This window comes from Phyllobates terribilis, unplaced genomic scaffold (genome assembly GCF_046119375.1).
Source record: "Phyllobates terribilis strain yellow unplaced genomic scaffold, ASM4611937v1 Scaffold_3__8_contigs__length_932513732, whole genome shotgun sequence".
Classification (NCBI taxonomy): Eukaryota; Metazoa; Chordata; class Amphibia; order Anura; family Dendrobatidae; genus Phyllobates; species Phyllobates terribilis.
This window is the reverse complement of record NW_027362763.1, coordinates 29,532,493-29,554,220: the sequence shown is the minus strand read 5'-3', so window position 1 is coordinate 29,554,220 and position 21,728 is coordinate 29,532,493. Positions and strand designations below refer to the sequence as shown.

Genomic DNA, 21,728 nt, shown 5'->3' with positions numbered 1-21,728 from the left:
GAGCCTTGATCATAAAATGATAAAAACTGGTCTTGCGGGGTGGACATTGCCATGTATTTTCTACTCATATAGAAGTCATGTATTATATTTGTATCTCTATTACAGGAACCTGCTCCTTCCCGATGGAGTTCCTCCAGAACGGCAGTGGGCTCGATTCTATGTGAAGATCTACCGTGCCGAGGGTCTGCCACGAATGAACACCAGCATCATGGCCAACGTGAAGAAGGCGCTCATTGGAGAAAACAAAGACTTAGTAGATCCCTATGTGCAGATCTCATTTGCAGGGCAAAAGGTAAAAAGTCAATGGGGTTTTGGGTGCGGTTTCAGTCTAGGATATTAGGGGAGGTACTGAGGGCCCCAGTATTGACGTCCTCTATGACTGGCCGTCATTCACACATGCCCCATCCTGTTCAGGAAGGACTAGGAGGCCTCCTGGGTTCACCTGCTCTGGGTTTATGTGCATAAGTCGCAGCTGCTGTATTCTCAGCGGGCCAGCGGAAGGGTGAGACTGTGTAATGTTGCACCATCTTGGGTATTTGCTGGGACTGTTCTATGGGTTTATTGTCCGTTTGGTGGTTTAATAAAGTATTGCCACTCTGTTTAACCCTCACCCTGTGTTGTCTGAGTAGTACTACGCCCACAGAAGACGCCGGCTCTTCACATGGGGTTTACGGGGAGTTCAAGTTTTGTGGCTTTTATGGACAGGGCTGAGTTGCTCTTCTCCATTCATCTTCACCTTGTTTTGTAGGTTTCTACCCTGTGCTTTGCTTTTCTCTAGCAGGCGGCCATCGTGATGTATTCCCCATAAGCCCCCTCTATGGTGTTAATAATTAACGCTGGCGCTTTAGACCGGGACACATATAACTCGGGGAAGTTTAACCATCTGACGGCATAAAATATCCTCCTTCCTGCCCCCAGGAATAACACTCGACTTCGTGAATTGCTAAACGCCTCCAGCGCCGGAGATCATTTGTAGAGAAGAGATGGTCTCGGCGCCGACGTCTTCCCATGAAATTTGCTTTATTGCTTCATTTACACACTGTGCTAGGAGGTGACATTAGTAAGATTTGCGCAGTTTCCTGCCCCTAACTGCTGGCACCAGCTTCACGGGTCAGAAATAATCACGGCTGTCAGAATATGAATATTTCGGGATTATTAAAGCCATTACTCTTCACTGTTCTTCCTGTTCGAGTCGTAAAGTGATGAAAGGTGCAGAGATTGGAGAAATGTCCGGAAAACTGAGCAAGAAGCATTTAAAGGGATTCTCCGGACTGATCTGTAAAAGCCCAGACCCCGTCTGTACAAGGAGCGCACATGTATACATACACAAGGAGCGCACATGTACACATACACAGGGCGCACACATGTATATATACACAAGGAGCGCACATGTATACATACACAAGGAGCGCACATGTATACATACACAGTGCGCGCACATGTACACATACACAAGGAGCGCACATGTACACATACACAAGGAGCGCACATGTATACATACACAGGGCGCGCACATGTATACATACACAAGGAGCGCACATGTACACATACACAAGGAGCGCACATGTATACATACACAAGGAGCGCACATGTATACATACACAAGGAGCGCACATGTATACATACACAGGGCGCGCACATGTATACATACACAAGGAGCGCACATGTATACATACACAAGGAGCGCACATGTATACATACACAGGGCGCGCACATGTATACATACACAAGGAGCGCACATGTACACATACACAAGGAGCGCACATGTATACATACACAAGGAGCGCACATGTATACATACACAAGGAGCGCACATGTATACATACACAAGGAGCGCACATGTACACATACACAAGGAGCGCACATGTATACATACACAAGGAGCGCACATGTATACATACACAGGGCGCGCACATGTATACATACACAAGGAGCGCACATGTATACATACACAAGGAGCGCACATGTATACATACACAGGGCGCGCACATGTATACATACACAAGGAGCGCACATGTATACATACACAAGGAGCGCACATGTATACATACACAGGGCGCGCACATGTATACATACACAAGGAGCGCACATGTACACATACACAAGGAGCGCACATGTATACATACACAAGGAGCGCACATGTATACATACACAAGGAGCGCACATGTATACATACACAAGGAGCGCACATGTACACATACACAAGGAGCGCACATGTACACATACACAAGGAGCGCACATGTATACATACACAGGGCGCGCACATGTATACATACACAAGGAGCGCACATGTACACATACACAAGGAGCGCACATGTATACATACACAGGGCGCGCACATGTATACATACACAGGGCGCGCACATGTATACATACACAAGGAGCGCACATGTATACATACACAGGGCGCGCACATGTATACATACACAGGGCGCGCACATGTATACATACACAAGGAGCGCACATGTATACATACACAGGGCGCGCACATGTATACATACACAGGGCGCGCACATGTATACATACACAGGGAGCGCACATGTATACATACACAAGGAGCGCACATGTAAACATACACAAGGCGCGCACATGTATACATACACAGGGCACGCACATGTATACATACACAAGGAGCGCACATGTATACATACACAAGGAGCGCACATGTATACATACACAAGGCGCGCACATGTATACATACACAAGGAGCGCACATGTATACATACACAGGGCGCGCACATGTATACATACACAAGGAGCGCACATGTATACATACACAAGGCGCGCACATGTATACATACACAGGGCGCGCACATGTATACATACACAAGGAGCGCACATGTATACATACACAAGGAGCGCACATGTATACATACACAAGGCGCGCACATGTATACATACACAAGGAGCGCACATGTATACATACACAAGGCGCGCACATGTATACATACACAAGGAGCGCACATGTATACATACACAAGGCGCGCACATGTATACATACACAGGGTGCACACATGTATATATACACAAGGAGCGCACATGTATACATACACAAGGAGCGCACATGTATACATACACAAGGAGCGCACATGTATACATACACAAGGAGCGCATATGTATACATACACAAGGAGCGCACATGTATACATACACAAGGAGCGCACATGTATACATACACAGGGCGCGCACATGTAAACATACACAAGGCGCGCACATGTATACATACACAAGGAGCGCACATGTATACATACACAGGGCGCGCACATGTATACATACACAGGGCGCGCACATGTATACATACACAAGGAGCGCACATGTATACATACACAAGGCGCGCACATGTATACATACACAAGGAGCGCACATGTATACATACACAAGGCGCGCATATGTATACATACACAAGGAGCGCACATGTATACATACACAAGGCGCGCACATGTATACATACACAAGGAGCGCACATGTATACATACACAAGGCGCGCACATGTATACATACACAAGGAGCGCACATGTATACATACACAGGGTGCGCACATGTATACATACACAGGGCGCGCACATGTATACATACACAAGGAGCGCACATGTATACATACACAAGGCGCGCACATGTATACATACACAAGGAGCGCACATGTATACATACACAGGGCGCGCACATGTATACATACACAGGGCGCGCACATGTATACATACACAAGGAGCACACATGTATACATACACAAGGCGCGCACATGTATACATACACAAGGAGCGCACATGTATACATACACAAGGCGCGCATATGTATACATACACAAGGAGCGCACATGTATACATACACAAGGCGCGCACATGTATACATACACAAGGAGCGCACATGTATACATACACAAGGCGCGCACATGTATACATACACAAGGAGCGCACATGTATACATACACAGGGTGCGCACATGTATACATACACAGGGCGCGCACATGTATACATACACAAGGAGCGCACATGTATACATACACAAGGCGCGCACATGTATACATACACAAGGAGCGCACATGTATACATACACAAGGCGCGCACATGTATACATACACAAGGAGCGCACATGTATACATACACAGGGTGCGCACATGTATACATACACAGGGCGCGCACATGTATACATACACAAGGAGCGCACATGTATACATACACAAGGCGCGCACATGTATACATACACAAGGAGCGCACATGTATACATACACAGGGCGCGCACATGTATACATACACAGGGCGCGCACATGTATACATACACAGTGCGCGCACATGTATACATACACAAGGAGCGCACATGTATACATACACAAGGAGCGCACATGTATACATACACAGGGCGCGCACATGTATACATACACAAGGAGCGCACATGTATACATACACAGGGCGCGCACATGTATACATACACAAGGAGCGCACATGTATACATACACAAGGAGCGCACATGTATACATACACAAGGAGCGCACATGTATACATACACAGGGCGCGCACATGTATATATACACAAGGAGCGCACATGTATACATACACAAGGAGCGCACATGTATACATACACAAGGAGCGCACATGTATACATACACAAGGAGCGCACATGTATACATACACAGGGCGCGCACATGTATACATACACAGGGCGCGCACATGTATACATACACAAGGAGCGCACATGTATACATGCACAAGGAGCGCACATGTATACATACACAGGGCGCGCACATGTATACATACACAGGGCGCGCACATGTATACATACACAAGGAGCGCACATGTATACATACACAAGGAGCGCACATGTATACATACACAAGGAGCGCACATGTATACATACACAAGGAGCGCACATGTATACATACACAGGGCGCGCACATGTATACATACACAAGGAGCGCACATGTATACATACACAAGGAGCGCACATGTATACATACACAGGGCGCGCACATGTATACATACACAGGGCGCGCACATGTATACATACACAAGGAGCGCACATGTATACATACACAAGGAGCGCACATGTATACATACACAAGGAGCGCACATGTATACATACACAAGGAGCGCACATGTATACATACACAAGGAGCGCACATGTATACATACACAAGGAGCGCACATGTATACATACACAAGGAGCGCACATGTATACATACACAAGGAGCGCACATGTATACATACACAAGGAGCGCACATGTATACATACACAGGGCGCGCACATGTATACATACACAAGGAGCGCACATGTATACATAAACAAGGTGCGCACATGTATACATACACAAGGAGCGCACATGTATACATACACAAGGAGCGCACATGTATACATACACAAGGAGCGCACATGTATACATACACAAGGAGCGCACATGTATACATACACAAGGAGCGCACATGTATACATACACAAGGAGCGCACATGTATACATACACAAGGAGCGCACATGTATACATACACAGGGCGCTCACATGTATACATACACAGGGCGCGCACATGTATACATACACAGGGCGCGCACATGTATACATACACAGGGCGCGCACATGTATACATACACAGGGCGCGCACATGTATACATACACAAGGAGCGCACATGTATACATACACAGGGCGCGCACATGTATACATACACAAGGAGCGCACATGTATACACACACAAGGTGCGCACATGTATACATACACAAGGAGCGCACATGTATACATACACAGGGCGCGCACATGTATACATACACAGGGCGCGCACATGTATACATACACAGGGCGCTCACATGTATACATACACAGGGCGCTCACATGTATACATACACAGGGCGCTCACATGTATACATACACAGGGCGCGCACATGTATACATACACAGGGCGCGCACATGTATACATACACAGGGCGCGCACATGTATACATACACAAGGAGCGCACATGTATACATACACAAGGAGCGCACATGTATACATACACAGGGCGCTCACATGTATACATACACAGGGCGCGCACATGTATACATACACAGGGCGCGCACATGTATACATACACAGGGCGCGCACATGTATACATACACAGGGCGCGCACATGTATACATACACAAGGAGCGCACATGTATACATACACAGGGCGCGCACATGTATACATACACAAGGAGCGCACATGTATACACACACAAGGTGCGCACATGTATACATACACAAGGAGCGCACATGTATACATACACAGGGCGCACACATGTATACATACACAGGGCGCGCACATGTATACATACACAGGGCGCGCACATGTATACATACACAAGGAGCGCACATGTATACATACACAAGGAGCGCACATGTATACATACACAAGGTGCGCACATGTATACATACACAAGGAGCGCACATGTATACATACACAGGGCGCACACATGTATACATACACAAGGAGCGCACATGTATACATACACAAGGAGCGCACATGTATACATACACAAGGAGCGCACATGTATACATACACAGGGAGCGCACATGTATACATACACAGGGCGCACACATGTATACATACACAAGGAGCTCACATGTATACATACACAAGGAGCGCAAATGTATACATACACAAGGAGCGCACATGTATACATACACAAGGAGCGCACATGTATACATACACAGGGCGCGCACATGTATACATACACAAGGAGCGCACATGTATACATACACAAGGAGCGCACATGTATACATGCACAAGGAGCGCACATGTATACATACACAGGGCGCGCACATGTATACATACACAAGGAGCGCACATGTATACATACACAAGGAGCGCACATGTATACATACACAAGGAGCGCACATGTATACATACACAAGGAGCGCACATGTATACATGCACAAGGAGCGCACATGTATACATACACAGGGAGCGCACATGTATACATACACAAGGAGCGCACATGTATACATACACAGGGCGCGCACATGTATACATACACAAGGAGCGCACATGTATACATACACAAGGAGCGCACATGTATACATACACAGGGCGCGCACATGTATACATACACAGGGCGCGCACATGTATACATACACAAGGAGCGCACATGTATACATACACAAGGCGCGCACATGTATACATACACAAGGAGCGCACATGTATACATACACAAGGAGCGCACATGTATACATACACAAGGAGCGCACATGTATACATACACAGGGAGCGCACATGTATACATACACAAGGAGCGCACATGTATACATACACAGGGCGCGCACATGTATACATACACAAGGAGCGCACATGTGTACATACACAGGGCGCGCACATGTATACATACACAGGGAGCGCACATGTATACATACACAGGGCGCACACATGTATACATACACAGGGCGCACACATGTATACATACACAGGGAGCGCACATGTATACATACACAGGGCGCGCACATGTATACATACACAGGGCGCGCACATGTATACATACACAAGGAGCGCACATGTATACATACACAGGGCGCGCACATGTATACATACACAGGGCGCGCACATGTATACATACACAAGGAGCGCACATGCATACATACACAGGGCGCGCACATGTATACATACACAGGGCGCGCACATGTATACATACACAAGGAGCGCACATGTATACATACACAGGGCGCGCACATGTATACATACACAGGGAGCGCACATGTATACATACACAAGGAGCGCACATGTAAACATACACAAGGCGCGCACATGTATACATACACAAGGAGCGCACATGTATACATACACAAGGCGCGCACATGTATACATACACAAGGAGCGCACATGTATACATACACAAGGCGCGCACATGTATACATACACAAGGAGCGCACATGTATACATACACAGGGCGCGCACATGTATACATACACAGGGCGCGCACATGTATACATACACAAGGAGCGCACATGTATACATACACAAGGCGCGCACATGTATACATACACAAGGAGCGCACATGTATACATACACAAGGCGCGCATATGTATACATACACAAGGAGCGCACATGTATACATACACAAGGCGCGCACATGTATACATACACAAGGAGCGCACATGTATACATACACAAGGCGCGCACATGTATACATACACAAGGAGCGCACATGTATACATACACAGGGTGCGCACATGTATACATACACAGGGCGCGCACATGTATACATACACAAGGAGCGCACATGTATACATACACAAGGAGCGCACATGTATACATACACAGGGCGCACACATGTATACATACACAAGGAGCGCACATGTATACATACACAGGGCGCACACATGTATACATACACAAGGAGCGCACATGTATACATACACAGGGCGCACACATGTATACATACACAAGGAGCGCACATGTATACATACACAGGGCGCACACATGTATACATACACAAGGAGCGCACATGTATACATACACAGGGCGCACACATGTATACATACACAAGGAGCGCACATGTATACATACACAGGGCGTGCACATGTATACATACACAAGGAGCGCACATGTATACATACACAGGGCGCACACATGTATACATACACAAGGAGCGCACATGTATACATACACAGGGCGCGCACATGTATACATACACAGGGCGCGCACATGTATACATACACAGGGCGCGCACATGTATACATACACAAGGAGCGCACATGTATACATACACAAGGAGCGCACATGTATACATACACAAGGAGCGCACATGTATACATACACAGGGCGCGCACATGTATACATACACAAGGAGCGCACATGTATACATACACAAGGAGCGCACATGTATACATACACAAGGAGCGCACATGTATACATACACAGGGCGCGCACATGTATATATACACAAGGAGCGCACATGTATACATACACAAGGAGCGCACATGTATACATACACAAGGAGCGCACATGTATACATACACAAGGAGCGCACATGTATACATACACAAGGAGCGCACATGTATACATACACAGGGCGCGCACATGTATACATACACAGGGCGCGCACATGTATACATACACAAGGAGCGCACATGTATACATACACAAGGAGCGCACATGTATACATACACAGGGCGCGCACATGTATACATACACAGGGCGCGCACATGTATACATACACAAGGAGCGCACATGTATACATACACAAGGAGCGCACATGTATACATACACAAGGAGCGCACATGTATACATACACAAGGAGCGCACATGTATACATACACAGGGCGCGCACATGTATACATACACAAGGAGCGCACATGTATACATACACAAGGAGCGCACATGTATACATACACAGGGCGCGCACATGTATACATACACAAGGAGCGCACATGTATACATACACAAGGAGCGCACATGTATACATACACAAGGAGCGCACATGTATACATACACAAGGAGCGCACATGTATACATACACAAGGAGCGCACATGTATACATACACAAGGAGCGCACATGTATACATACACAAGGAGCGCACATGTATACATACACAAGGAGCGCACATGTATACATAAACAAGGTGCGCACATGTATACATACACAAGGAGCGCACATGTATACATACACAAGGAGCGCACATGTATACATACACAGGGCGCGCACATGTATACATACACAAGGAGCGCACATGTATACATAAACAAGGTGCGCACATGTATACATACACAAGGAGCGCACATGTATACATACACAAGGAGCGCACATGTATACATACACAAGGAGCGCACATGTATACATACACAAGGAGCGCACATGTATACATACACAAGGAGCGCACATGTATACATACACAAGGAGCGCACATGTATACATACACAAGGAGCGCACATGTATACATACACAAGGAGCGCACATGTATACATACACAGGGCGCGCACATGTATACATACACAGGGCGCGCACATGTATACAAACACAGGGCGCGCACATGTATACATACACAGGGCGCGCACATGTATACATACACAGGGCGCGCACATGTATACATACACAGGGCGCGCACATGTATACATACACAGGGCGCGCACATGTATACATACACAAGGAGCGCACATGTATACATACACAGGGCGCGCACATGTATACATACACAAGGAGCGCACATGTATACACACACAAGGTGCGCACATGTATACATACACAAGGAGCGCACATGTATACATACACAGGGCGCACACATGTATACATACACAGGGCGCACACATGTATACATACACAGGGCGCGCACATGTATACATACACAAGGAGCGCACATGTATACATACACAAGGAGCGCACATGTATACATACACAAGGAGCGCACATGTATACATACACAAGGTGCGCACATGTATACATACACAAGGAGCGCACATGTATACATACACAGGGCGCACACATGTATACATACACAAGGAGCGCACATGTATACATACACAAGGAGCGCACATGTATACATACACAAGGAGCGCACATGTATACATACACAGGGAGCGCACATGTATACATACACAGGGCGCACACATGTATACATACACAAGGAGCGCACATGTATACATACACAAGGAGCGCAAATGTATACATACACAAGGAGCGCACATGTATACATACACAGGGCGCGCACATGTATACATACACAAGGAGCGCACATGTATACACACACAAGGTGCGCACATGTATACATACACAAGGAGCGCACATGTATACATACACAGGGCGCGCACATGTATACATACACAGGGCGCGCACATGTATACATACACAGGGCGCGCACATGTATACATACACAGGGCGCGCACATTTATACATACACAAGGCGCGCACATGTATACATACACAGGGCGCGCACATGTATACATGCACAGGGTGCACACATGTATACATACACAAGGAGCGCACATGTATACATACACAGGGAGCGCACATGTATACATACACAGGGAGCGCACATGTATACATACACAGGGCGAGCACATGTATACATACACAGGGCGCGCACATGTATACATACACAAGGAGCGCACATGTATACATACACAGGGCGAGCACATGTATACATACACAAGGAGCGCACATGTATACATACACAGGGCGCGCACATGTATACATACACAGGGCGCGCACATGTATACATACACAGGGCGCGCACATGTATACATACACAAGGAGCGCACATGTATACATACACAGGGCGCGCACATGTATACATACACAGGGCGCGCACATGTATACATACACAGGGTGCGCACATGTATACATACACAGGGAGCGCACATGTATACATACACAAGGAGCGCACATGTATACATACACAGGGAGCGCACATGTATACATACACAGGGCGAGCACATGTATACATACACAAGGAGCGCACATGTATACATACACAGGGCGCGCACATGTATACATACACAGGGCGCGCACATGTATACATACACAGGGCGCGCACATGTATACATACACAGGGCGCGCACATGTATACATACACAGGGCGCGCACATGTATACATACACAGGGCGCGCACATGTATACATACACAGGGAGCGCACATGTATACATACACAGGGCGCGCACATGTATACATACACAGGGAGCGCACATGTATACATACACAGGGCGCGCACATGTATACATACACAAGGAGCGCACATGTATACATACACAAGGAGCGCACATGTATACATACACAGGGAGCGCACATGTATACATACACAAGGAGCGCACATGTATACATACACAGGGCGCGCACATGTATACATACACAAGGAGCGCACATGTATACATACACAAGGAGCGCACATGTATACATACACAGGGAGCGCACATGTATACATACACAAGGAGCGCACATGTATACATACACAGGGCGCGCACATGTATACATACACAGGGCGCACACATGTATACATACACAGGGCGCGCACATGTATACATACACAAGGAGCGCACATGTATACATACACAGGGCGCACACATGTATACATACACAGGGAGCGCACATGTATACATACACAAGGAGCGCACATGTATACATACACAGGGCGCGCACATGTATACATACACAGGGCGCGCACATGTATACATACACAGGGCGCGCACATGTATACATACACAAGGAGCGCACATGTATACATGCACAAGGAGCGCACATGTATACATACACAAGGAGCGCACATGTATACATACACAAGGAGCGCACATGTATACATACACAGGGCGCGCACATGTATACATACACAAGGAGCGCACATGTATACATACACAGGGCGCGCACATGTATACATACACAAGGAGCGCACATGTATACATACACAGGGCGCGCACATGTATACATACACAGGGCGCGCACATGTATACATACACAAGGAGCGCACATGTATACATACACAAGGAGCGCACATGTATACATGCACAAGGAGCGCACATGTATACATACACAGGGCGCGCACATGTATACATACACAGGGCGCGCACATGTATACATACACAGGGCGCGCACATGTATACATACACAAGGAGCGCACATGTATACATACACAAGGAGCGCACATGTATACATACACAAGGAGCGCACATGTATACATACACAGGGAGCGCACATGTATACATACACAGGGCGCGCACATGTATACATACACAGGGCGCGCACATGTATACATACACAGGGCGCGCACATGTATACATACACAGGGCGCGCACATGTATACATACACAAGGAGCGCACATGTATACATACACAAGGAGCGCACATGTATACATACACAGGGCGCGCACATGTATACATACACAGGGCGCGCACATGTATACATACACAGGGCGCGCACATGTATACATACACAAGGAGCGCACATGTATACATACACAAGGAGCGCACATGTATACATACACAAGGAGCGCACATGTATACATACACAAGGAGCGCACATGTATACATACACAAGGAGCGCACATGTATACATACACAGGGCGCGCACATGTATACATACACAGGGAGCGCACATGTATACATACACAAGGAGCGCACATGTATACATACACAGGGCGCGCACATGTATACATACACAGGGCGCGCACATGTATACATACACAGGGCGCGCACATGTATACATACACAAGGAGCGCACATGTATACATACACAAGGAGCGCACATGTATACATACACAAGGAGCGCACATGTATACATACACAGGGCGCGCACATGTATACATACACAAGGAGCGCACATGTATACATACACAGGGCGCGCACATGTATACATACACAGGGCGCGCACATGTATACATACACAAGGAGCGCACATGTATACATACACATGGCGCGCACATGTATACATACACAAGGAGCGCACATGTATACATACACAGGGAGCGCACATGTATACATACACAAGGAGCGCACATGTATACATACACAGGGCGCGCACATGTATACATACACAAGGAGCGCACATGTGTACATACACAGGGCGCGCACATGTATACATACACAGGGAGCGCACATGTATACATACACAGGGCGCACACATGTATACATACACAGGGCGCACACATGTATACATACACAGGGAGCGCACATGTATACATACACAGGGCGCACACATGTATACATACACAAGGAGCGCACATGTATACATACACAAGGAGCGCACATGTATACATACACAAGGAGCGCACATGTATACATACACAAGGAGCGCACATGTATACATACACAGGGCGCGCACATGTATACATACACAGGGCGCGCACATGTATACATACACAGGGCGCGCACATGTATACATACACAGGGAGCGCACATGTATACATACACAGGGCGCGCACATGTATACATACACAGGGCGCGCACATGTATACATACACAGGGCGCGCACATGTATACATACACAGGGCACGCACATGTATACATACACAGGGCGCGCACATGTATACATACACAGGGAGCGCACATGTATACATACACAGGGCGCACACATGTATACATACACAAGGAGCGCACATGTATACATACACAGGGCGCACACATGTATACATACACAGGGCGCGCACATGTATACATACACAGGGCGCGCACATGTATACATACACAGGGCGCGCACATGTATACATACACAGGGCGCGCACATGTATACATACACAAGGAGCGCACATGCATACATACACAAGGAGCGCACATGTATACATACACAAGGAGCGCACATGTATACATACACAGGGCGCGCACATGTATACATACACAAGGAGCGCACATGTATACATACACAGGGCGCGCACATGTATACATACACAAGGAGCGCACATGTATACATACACAAGGAGCGCACATGTATACATACACAGGGAGCGCACATGTATACATACACAAGGAGCGCACATGTATACATACACAGGGCGCGCACATGTATACATACACAGGGCGAGCACATGTATACATACACAGGGCGCGCAGATGTATACATACAAAAGGAGCGCACATGTATACATACACAGAGTGCGCACATGTATACATACACAAGGAGCGCACATGTATACATACACAGGGTGCGCACATGTATACATACACAAGGAGCGCACATGTATACATACACAGGGCGCGCACATGTATACATACACAAGGAGCGCACACATGTATACATACACAGGGAGCGCACATGTATACATACACAGGGCGCACACATGTATACATACACAAGGAGCGCACATGTATACATACACAAGGAGCGCACATGTATACATACACAAGGAGCGCACATGTATACATACACAAGGAGCGCACATGTATACATACACAGGGAGCGCACATGTATACATACACAGGGCGCACACATGTATACATACACAGGGCGCGCACATGTATACATACACAGGGCGCGCACATGTATACATACACAGGGCACGCACATGTATACATACACAGGGCGCGCACATGTATACATACACAGGGAGCGCACATGTATACATACACAGGGCGCACACATGTATACATACACAAGGAGCGCACATGTATACATACACAGGGCGCACACATGTATACATACACAGGGCGCGCACATGTATACATACACAGGGCGCGCACATGTATACATACACAGGGCGCGCACATGTATACATACACAGGGCGCGCACATGTATACATACACAAGGAGCGCACATGCATACATACACAAGGAGCGCACATGTATACATACACAAGGAGCGCACATGTATACATACACAGGGCGCGCACATGTATACATACACAAGGAGCGCACATGTATACATACACAGGGCGCGCACATGTATACATACACAAGGAGCGCACATGTATACATACACAAGGAGCGCACATGTATACATACACAGGGAGCGCACATGTATACATACACAAGGAGCGCACATGTATACATACACAGGGCGCGCACATGTATACATACACAGGGCGAGCACATGTATACATACACAGGGCGCGCAGATGTATACATACACAAGGAGCGCACATGTATACATACACAGAGTGCGCACATGTATACATACACAAGGAGCGCACATGTATACATACACAGGGTGCGCACATGTATACATACACAAGGAGCGCACATGTATACATACACAGGGCGCACACATGTATACATACACAAGGAGCGCACATGTATACATACACAAGGCGCGCACATGTATACATACACAGGGCGCGCACATGTATACATACACAAGGAGCGCACATGTATACATACACAGGGCGCGCACATGTATACATACACAGGGCGCGCACATGTATACATACACAAGGCGCGCACATGTATACATACACAGGGCGCGCACATGTATACATACACAGGGCGCGCACATGTATACATACACAAGGCGCGCACATGTATACATACACAGGGCGCGCACATGTATACATACACAAGGAGCGCACATGTATACATACACAGGGCGCGCACATGTATACATACAGAAGGAGCGCACATGTATACATACACAAGGAGCGCACATGTATACATACACAGGGCGCGCACATGTATACATACACAGGGCGCGCACATGTATACATACACAAGGAGCGCACATGTATACATACACAAGGAGCGCACATGTATACATACACAAGGAGCGCACATGTATACATACACAGGGCGCGCACATGTATACATACACAGGGCGCGCACATGTATACATACACAGGGCGCGCACATGTATACATACACAAGGAGCGCACATGTATACATACACAAGGAGCGCACATGTATACATACACAGGGCGCGCACATGTATACATACACAGGGCGCGCACATGTATACATACACAGGGCGCGCACATGTATACATACACAGGGCGCGCACATGTATACATACAGAAGGAGCGCACATGTATACATACACAAGGAGCGCACATGTATACATACACAAGGCGCGCACATGTATACATACACAGGGCGCACACATGTATATATACACAAGGAGCGCACATGTATACATACACAGGGCGCGCACATGTAAACATACACAAGGCGCGCACATGTATACATACACAGGGCGCGGACATGTATACATACACAGGGCGCGCACATGTATACATACACAAGGAGCGCACATGTATACATACACAAGGCGCGCACATGTATACATACACAAGGAGCGCACATGTATACATACACAAGGCGCGCATATGTATACATACACAAGGAGCGCACATGTATACATACACAGGGTGCGCACATGTATACATACACAGGGCGCGCACATGTATACATACACAAGGAGCGCACATGTATACATACACAAGGCGCGCACATGTATACATACACAAGGAGCGCACATGTATACATACACAGGGCGCGCACATGTATACATACACAGGGCGCGCACATGTATACATACACAAGGAGCACACATGTATACATACACAAGGCGCGCACATGTATACATACACAAGGAGCGCACATGTATACATACACAAGGCGCGCATATGTATACATACACAAGGAGCACACATGTATACATACACAAGGCGCGCACATGTATACATACACAAGGAGCACACATGTATACATACACAAGGAGCGCACATGTATACATACACAAGGCGCGCACATGTATACATACACAGGGAGCGCACATGTATACATACACAAGGAGTGCACATGTATACATACACAAGGAGCACACATGTATACATACACAAGGAGCACACATGTATACATACACAAGGCGCGCACATGTATACATACACAAGGAGCACACATGTATACATACACAAGGCGCGCACATGTATACATACACAAGGAGCGCACATGTATACATACACAAGGAGCACACATGTATACATACACAAGGCGCGCACATGTATACATACACAAGGAGCGCACATGTATACATACACAGGGTGCGCACATGTATACATACACAGGGCGCGCACATGTATACATACACAAGGAGCGCACATGTATACATACACAAGGCGCGCACATGTATACATACACAAGGAGCGCACATGTATACATACACAGGGCGCGCACATGTATACATACACAGGGCGCGCACATGTATACATACACAGGGAGCGCACATGTATACATACACAGGGCGCGCACATGTATACATACACAGGGCGCGCACATGTATACATACACAAGGAGCGCACATGTATACATACACAGTGCGCGCACATGTATACATACACAGGGCGCGCACATGTATACATACACAGGGCGCGCACATGTATACATACACAAGGAGCGCACATGTATACATACACAAGGAGCGCACATGTATACATACACAGGGAGCGCATATGTATACATACACAGGGCGCGCACATGTATACATACACAAGGAGCGCACATGTATACATACACAAGGAGCGCACATGTATACATACACAAGGAGCGCACATGTATACATACACAGGGCGCGCACATGTATATATACACAAGGAGCGCACATGTATACATACACAAGGAGCGCACATGTATACATACACAAGGAGCGCACATGTATACATACACAAGGAGCGCACATGTATACATACACAGGGCGCGCACATGTATACATACACAGGGCGCGCACATGTATACATACACAAGGAGCGCACATGTATACATACACAAGGAGCGCACATGTATACATACACAGGGCGCGCACATGTATACATACACAGGGCGCGCACATGTATACATACACAAGGAGCGCACATGTATACATACACAAGGAGCGCACATGTATACATACACAAGGAGCGCACATGTATACATACACAAGGAGCGCACATGTATACATACACAGGGCGCGCACATGTATACATACACAAGGAGCGCACATGTATACATACACAAGGAGCGCACATGTATACATACACAGGGCGCGCACATGTATACATACACAAGGAGCGCACATGTATACATACACAAGGAGCGCACATGTATACATACACAAGGAGCGCACATGTATACATACACAAGGAGCGCACATGTATACATACACAAGGAGCGCACATGTATACATACACAAGGAGCGCACATGTATACATACACAAGGAGCGCACATGTATACATACACAAGGAGCGCACATGTATACATACACAGGGCGCGCACATGTATACATACACAAGGAGCGCACATGTATACATACACAAGGAGCGCACATGTATACATACACAAGGAGCGCACATGTATACATACACAAGGAGCGCACATGTATACATACACAAGGAGCGCACATGTATACATACACAAGGAGCGCACATGTATACATACACAAGGAGCGCACATGTATACATACACAAGGAGCGCACATGTATACATACACAGGGCGCGCACATGTATACATACACAGGGCGCGCACATGTATACATACACAAGGAGCGCACATGTATACATACACAAGGAGCGCACATGTATACATACACAAGGAGCGCACATGTATACATAAACAAGGTGCGCACATGTATACATACACAAGGAGCGCACATGTATACATACACAAGGAGCGCACATGTATACATACACAAGGAGCGCACATGTATACATACACAAGGAGCGCACATGTATACATACACAAGGAGCGCACATGTATACATACACAAGGAGCGCACATGTATACATACACAAGGAGCGCACATGTATACATACACAAGGAGCGCACATGTATACATACACAGGGCGCGCACATGTATACATACACAGGGCGCGCACATGTATACATACACAGGGCGCGCACATGTATACATACACAGGGCGCGCACATGTATACATACACAGGGCGCGCACATGTATACATACACAGGGCGCGCACATGTATACATACACAAGGAGCGCACATGTATACATACACAGGGCGCGCACATGTATACATACACAAGGAGCGCACATGTATACACACACAAGGTGCGCACATGTATACATACACAAGGAGCGCACATGTATACATACACAGGGCGCACACATGTATACATACACAGGGCGCACACATGTATACATACACAGGGCGCGCACATGTATACATACACAAGGAGCGCACATGTATACATACACAAGGAGCGCACATGTATACATACACAAGGTGCGCACATGTATACATACACAAGGAGCGCACATGTATACATACACAGGGCGCACACATGTATACATACACAAGGAGCGCACATGTATACATACACAAGGAGCGCACATGTATACATACACAAGGAGCGCACATGTATACATACACAGGGAGCGCACATGTATACATACACAGGGCGCACACATGTATACATACACAAGGAGCGCACATGTATACATACACAAGGAGCGCAAATGTATACATACACAGGGCGCGCACATGTATACATACACAGGGCGCGCACATGTATACATACACAGGGCGCGCACATTTATACATACACAGGGCGCGCACATGTATACATACACAGGGCGCGCACATTTATACATACACAAGGCGCGCACATGTATACATACACAGGGCGCACACATGTATACATACACAAGGAGCGCACATGTATACATACACAGGGAGCGCACATGTATACATACACAGGGAGCGCACATGTATACATACACAGGGCGAGCACATGTATACATACACAAGGAGCGCACATGTATACATACACAGGGAGCGCACATGTATACATACACAGGGCGAGCACATGTATACATACACAAGGAGCGCACATGTATACATACACAGGGCGCGCACATGTATACATACACAGGGCGCGCACATGTATACATACACAGGGCGCGCACATGTATACATACACAGGGCGCGCACATGTATACATACACAGGGCGCGCACATGTATACATACACAGGGCGCGCACATGTATACATACACAGGGAGCGCACATGTATACATACACAGGGCGCGCACATGTATACATACACAGGGAGCGCACATGTATACATACACAGGGCGCGCACATGTATACATACACAAGGAGCGCACATGTATACATACACAAGGAGCGCACATGTATACATACACAGGGAGCGCACATGTATACATACACAAGGAGCGCACATGTATACATGCACAGGGCGCGCACATGTATACATACACAAGGAGCGCACATGTATACATACACAGGGCGCGCACATGTATACATACACAGGGCGCGCACATGTATACATACACAAGGAGCGCACATGTATACATACACAAGGAGCGCACATGTATACATACACAAGGAGCGCACATGTATACATACACAAGGAGCGCACATGTATACATACACAAGGAGCGCACATGTATACATACACAGGGAGCGCACATGTATACATACACAAGGAGCGCACATGTATACATACACAGGGCGCGCACATGTATACATACACAGGGCGCACACATGTATACATACACAGGGCGCGCACATGTATACATACACAAGGAGCGCACATGTATACATACACAGGGCGCACACATGTATACATACACAGGGAGCGCACATGTATACATACACAAGGAGCGCACATGTATACATACACAGGGCGCGCACATGTATACATACACAGGGCGCGCACATGTATACATACACAGGGCGCGCACATGTATACATACACAAGGAGCGCACATGTATACATGCACAAGGAGCGCACATGTATACATACACAAGGAGCGCACATGTATACATACACAAGGAGCGCACATGTATACATACACAGGGCGCGCACATGTATACATACACAAGGAGCGCACATGTATACATACACAGGGCGCGCACATGTATACATACACAGGGCGCGCACATGTATACATACACAAGGAGCGCACATGTATACATACACAAGGAGCGCACATGTATACATGCACAAGGAGCGCACATGTATACATACACAGGGCGCGCACATGTATACATACACAGGGCGCGCACATGTATACATACACAGGGCGCGCACATGTATACATACACAAGGAGCGCACATGTATACATACACAAGGAGCGCACATGTATACATACACAAGGAGCGCACATGTATACATACACAGGGCGCGCACATGTATACATACACAAGGAGCGCACATGTATACATACACAGGGAGCGCACATGTATACATACACAGGGCGCGCACATGTATACATACACAGGGCGCGCACATGTATACATACACAAGGAGCGCACATGTATACATACACAAGGAGCGCACATGTATACATACACAGGGCGCGCACATGTATACATACACAGGGCGCGCACATGTATACATACACAGGGCGCGCACATGTATACATAC

At 47.2% G+C, this 21,728-nt stretch overlaps 1 protein-coding gene across 16 annotated transcripts in view; it reads left to right on the top strand.

Moving 5' to 3' along the window:
* OTOF (otoferlin) overlaps positions 1–21,728 on the top strand; it is a 628,499-nt gene that overhangs the window by 457,426 nt on the left and 149,345 nt on the right. For all 16 annotated transcript variants that reach the window (XM_073673817.1, XM_073673815.1, XM_073673810.1 and 13 more), the window contains one exon: positions 106–292. In XM_073673817.1, coding sequence (XP_073529918.1) covers positions 106–292 — 187 coding nt within the window. The remainder of the gene's footprint in view (positions 1–105; positions 293–21,728) is intronic.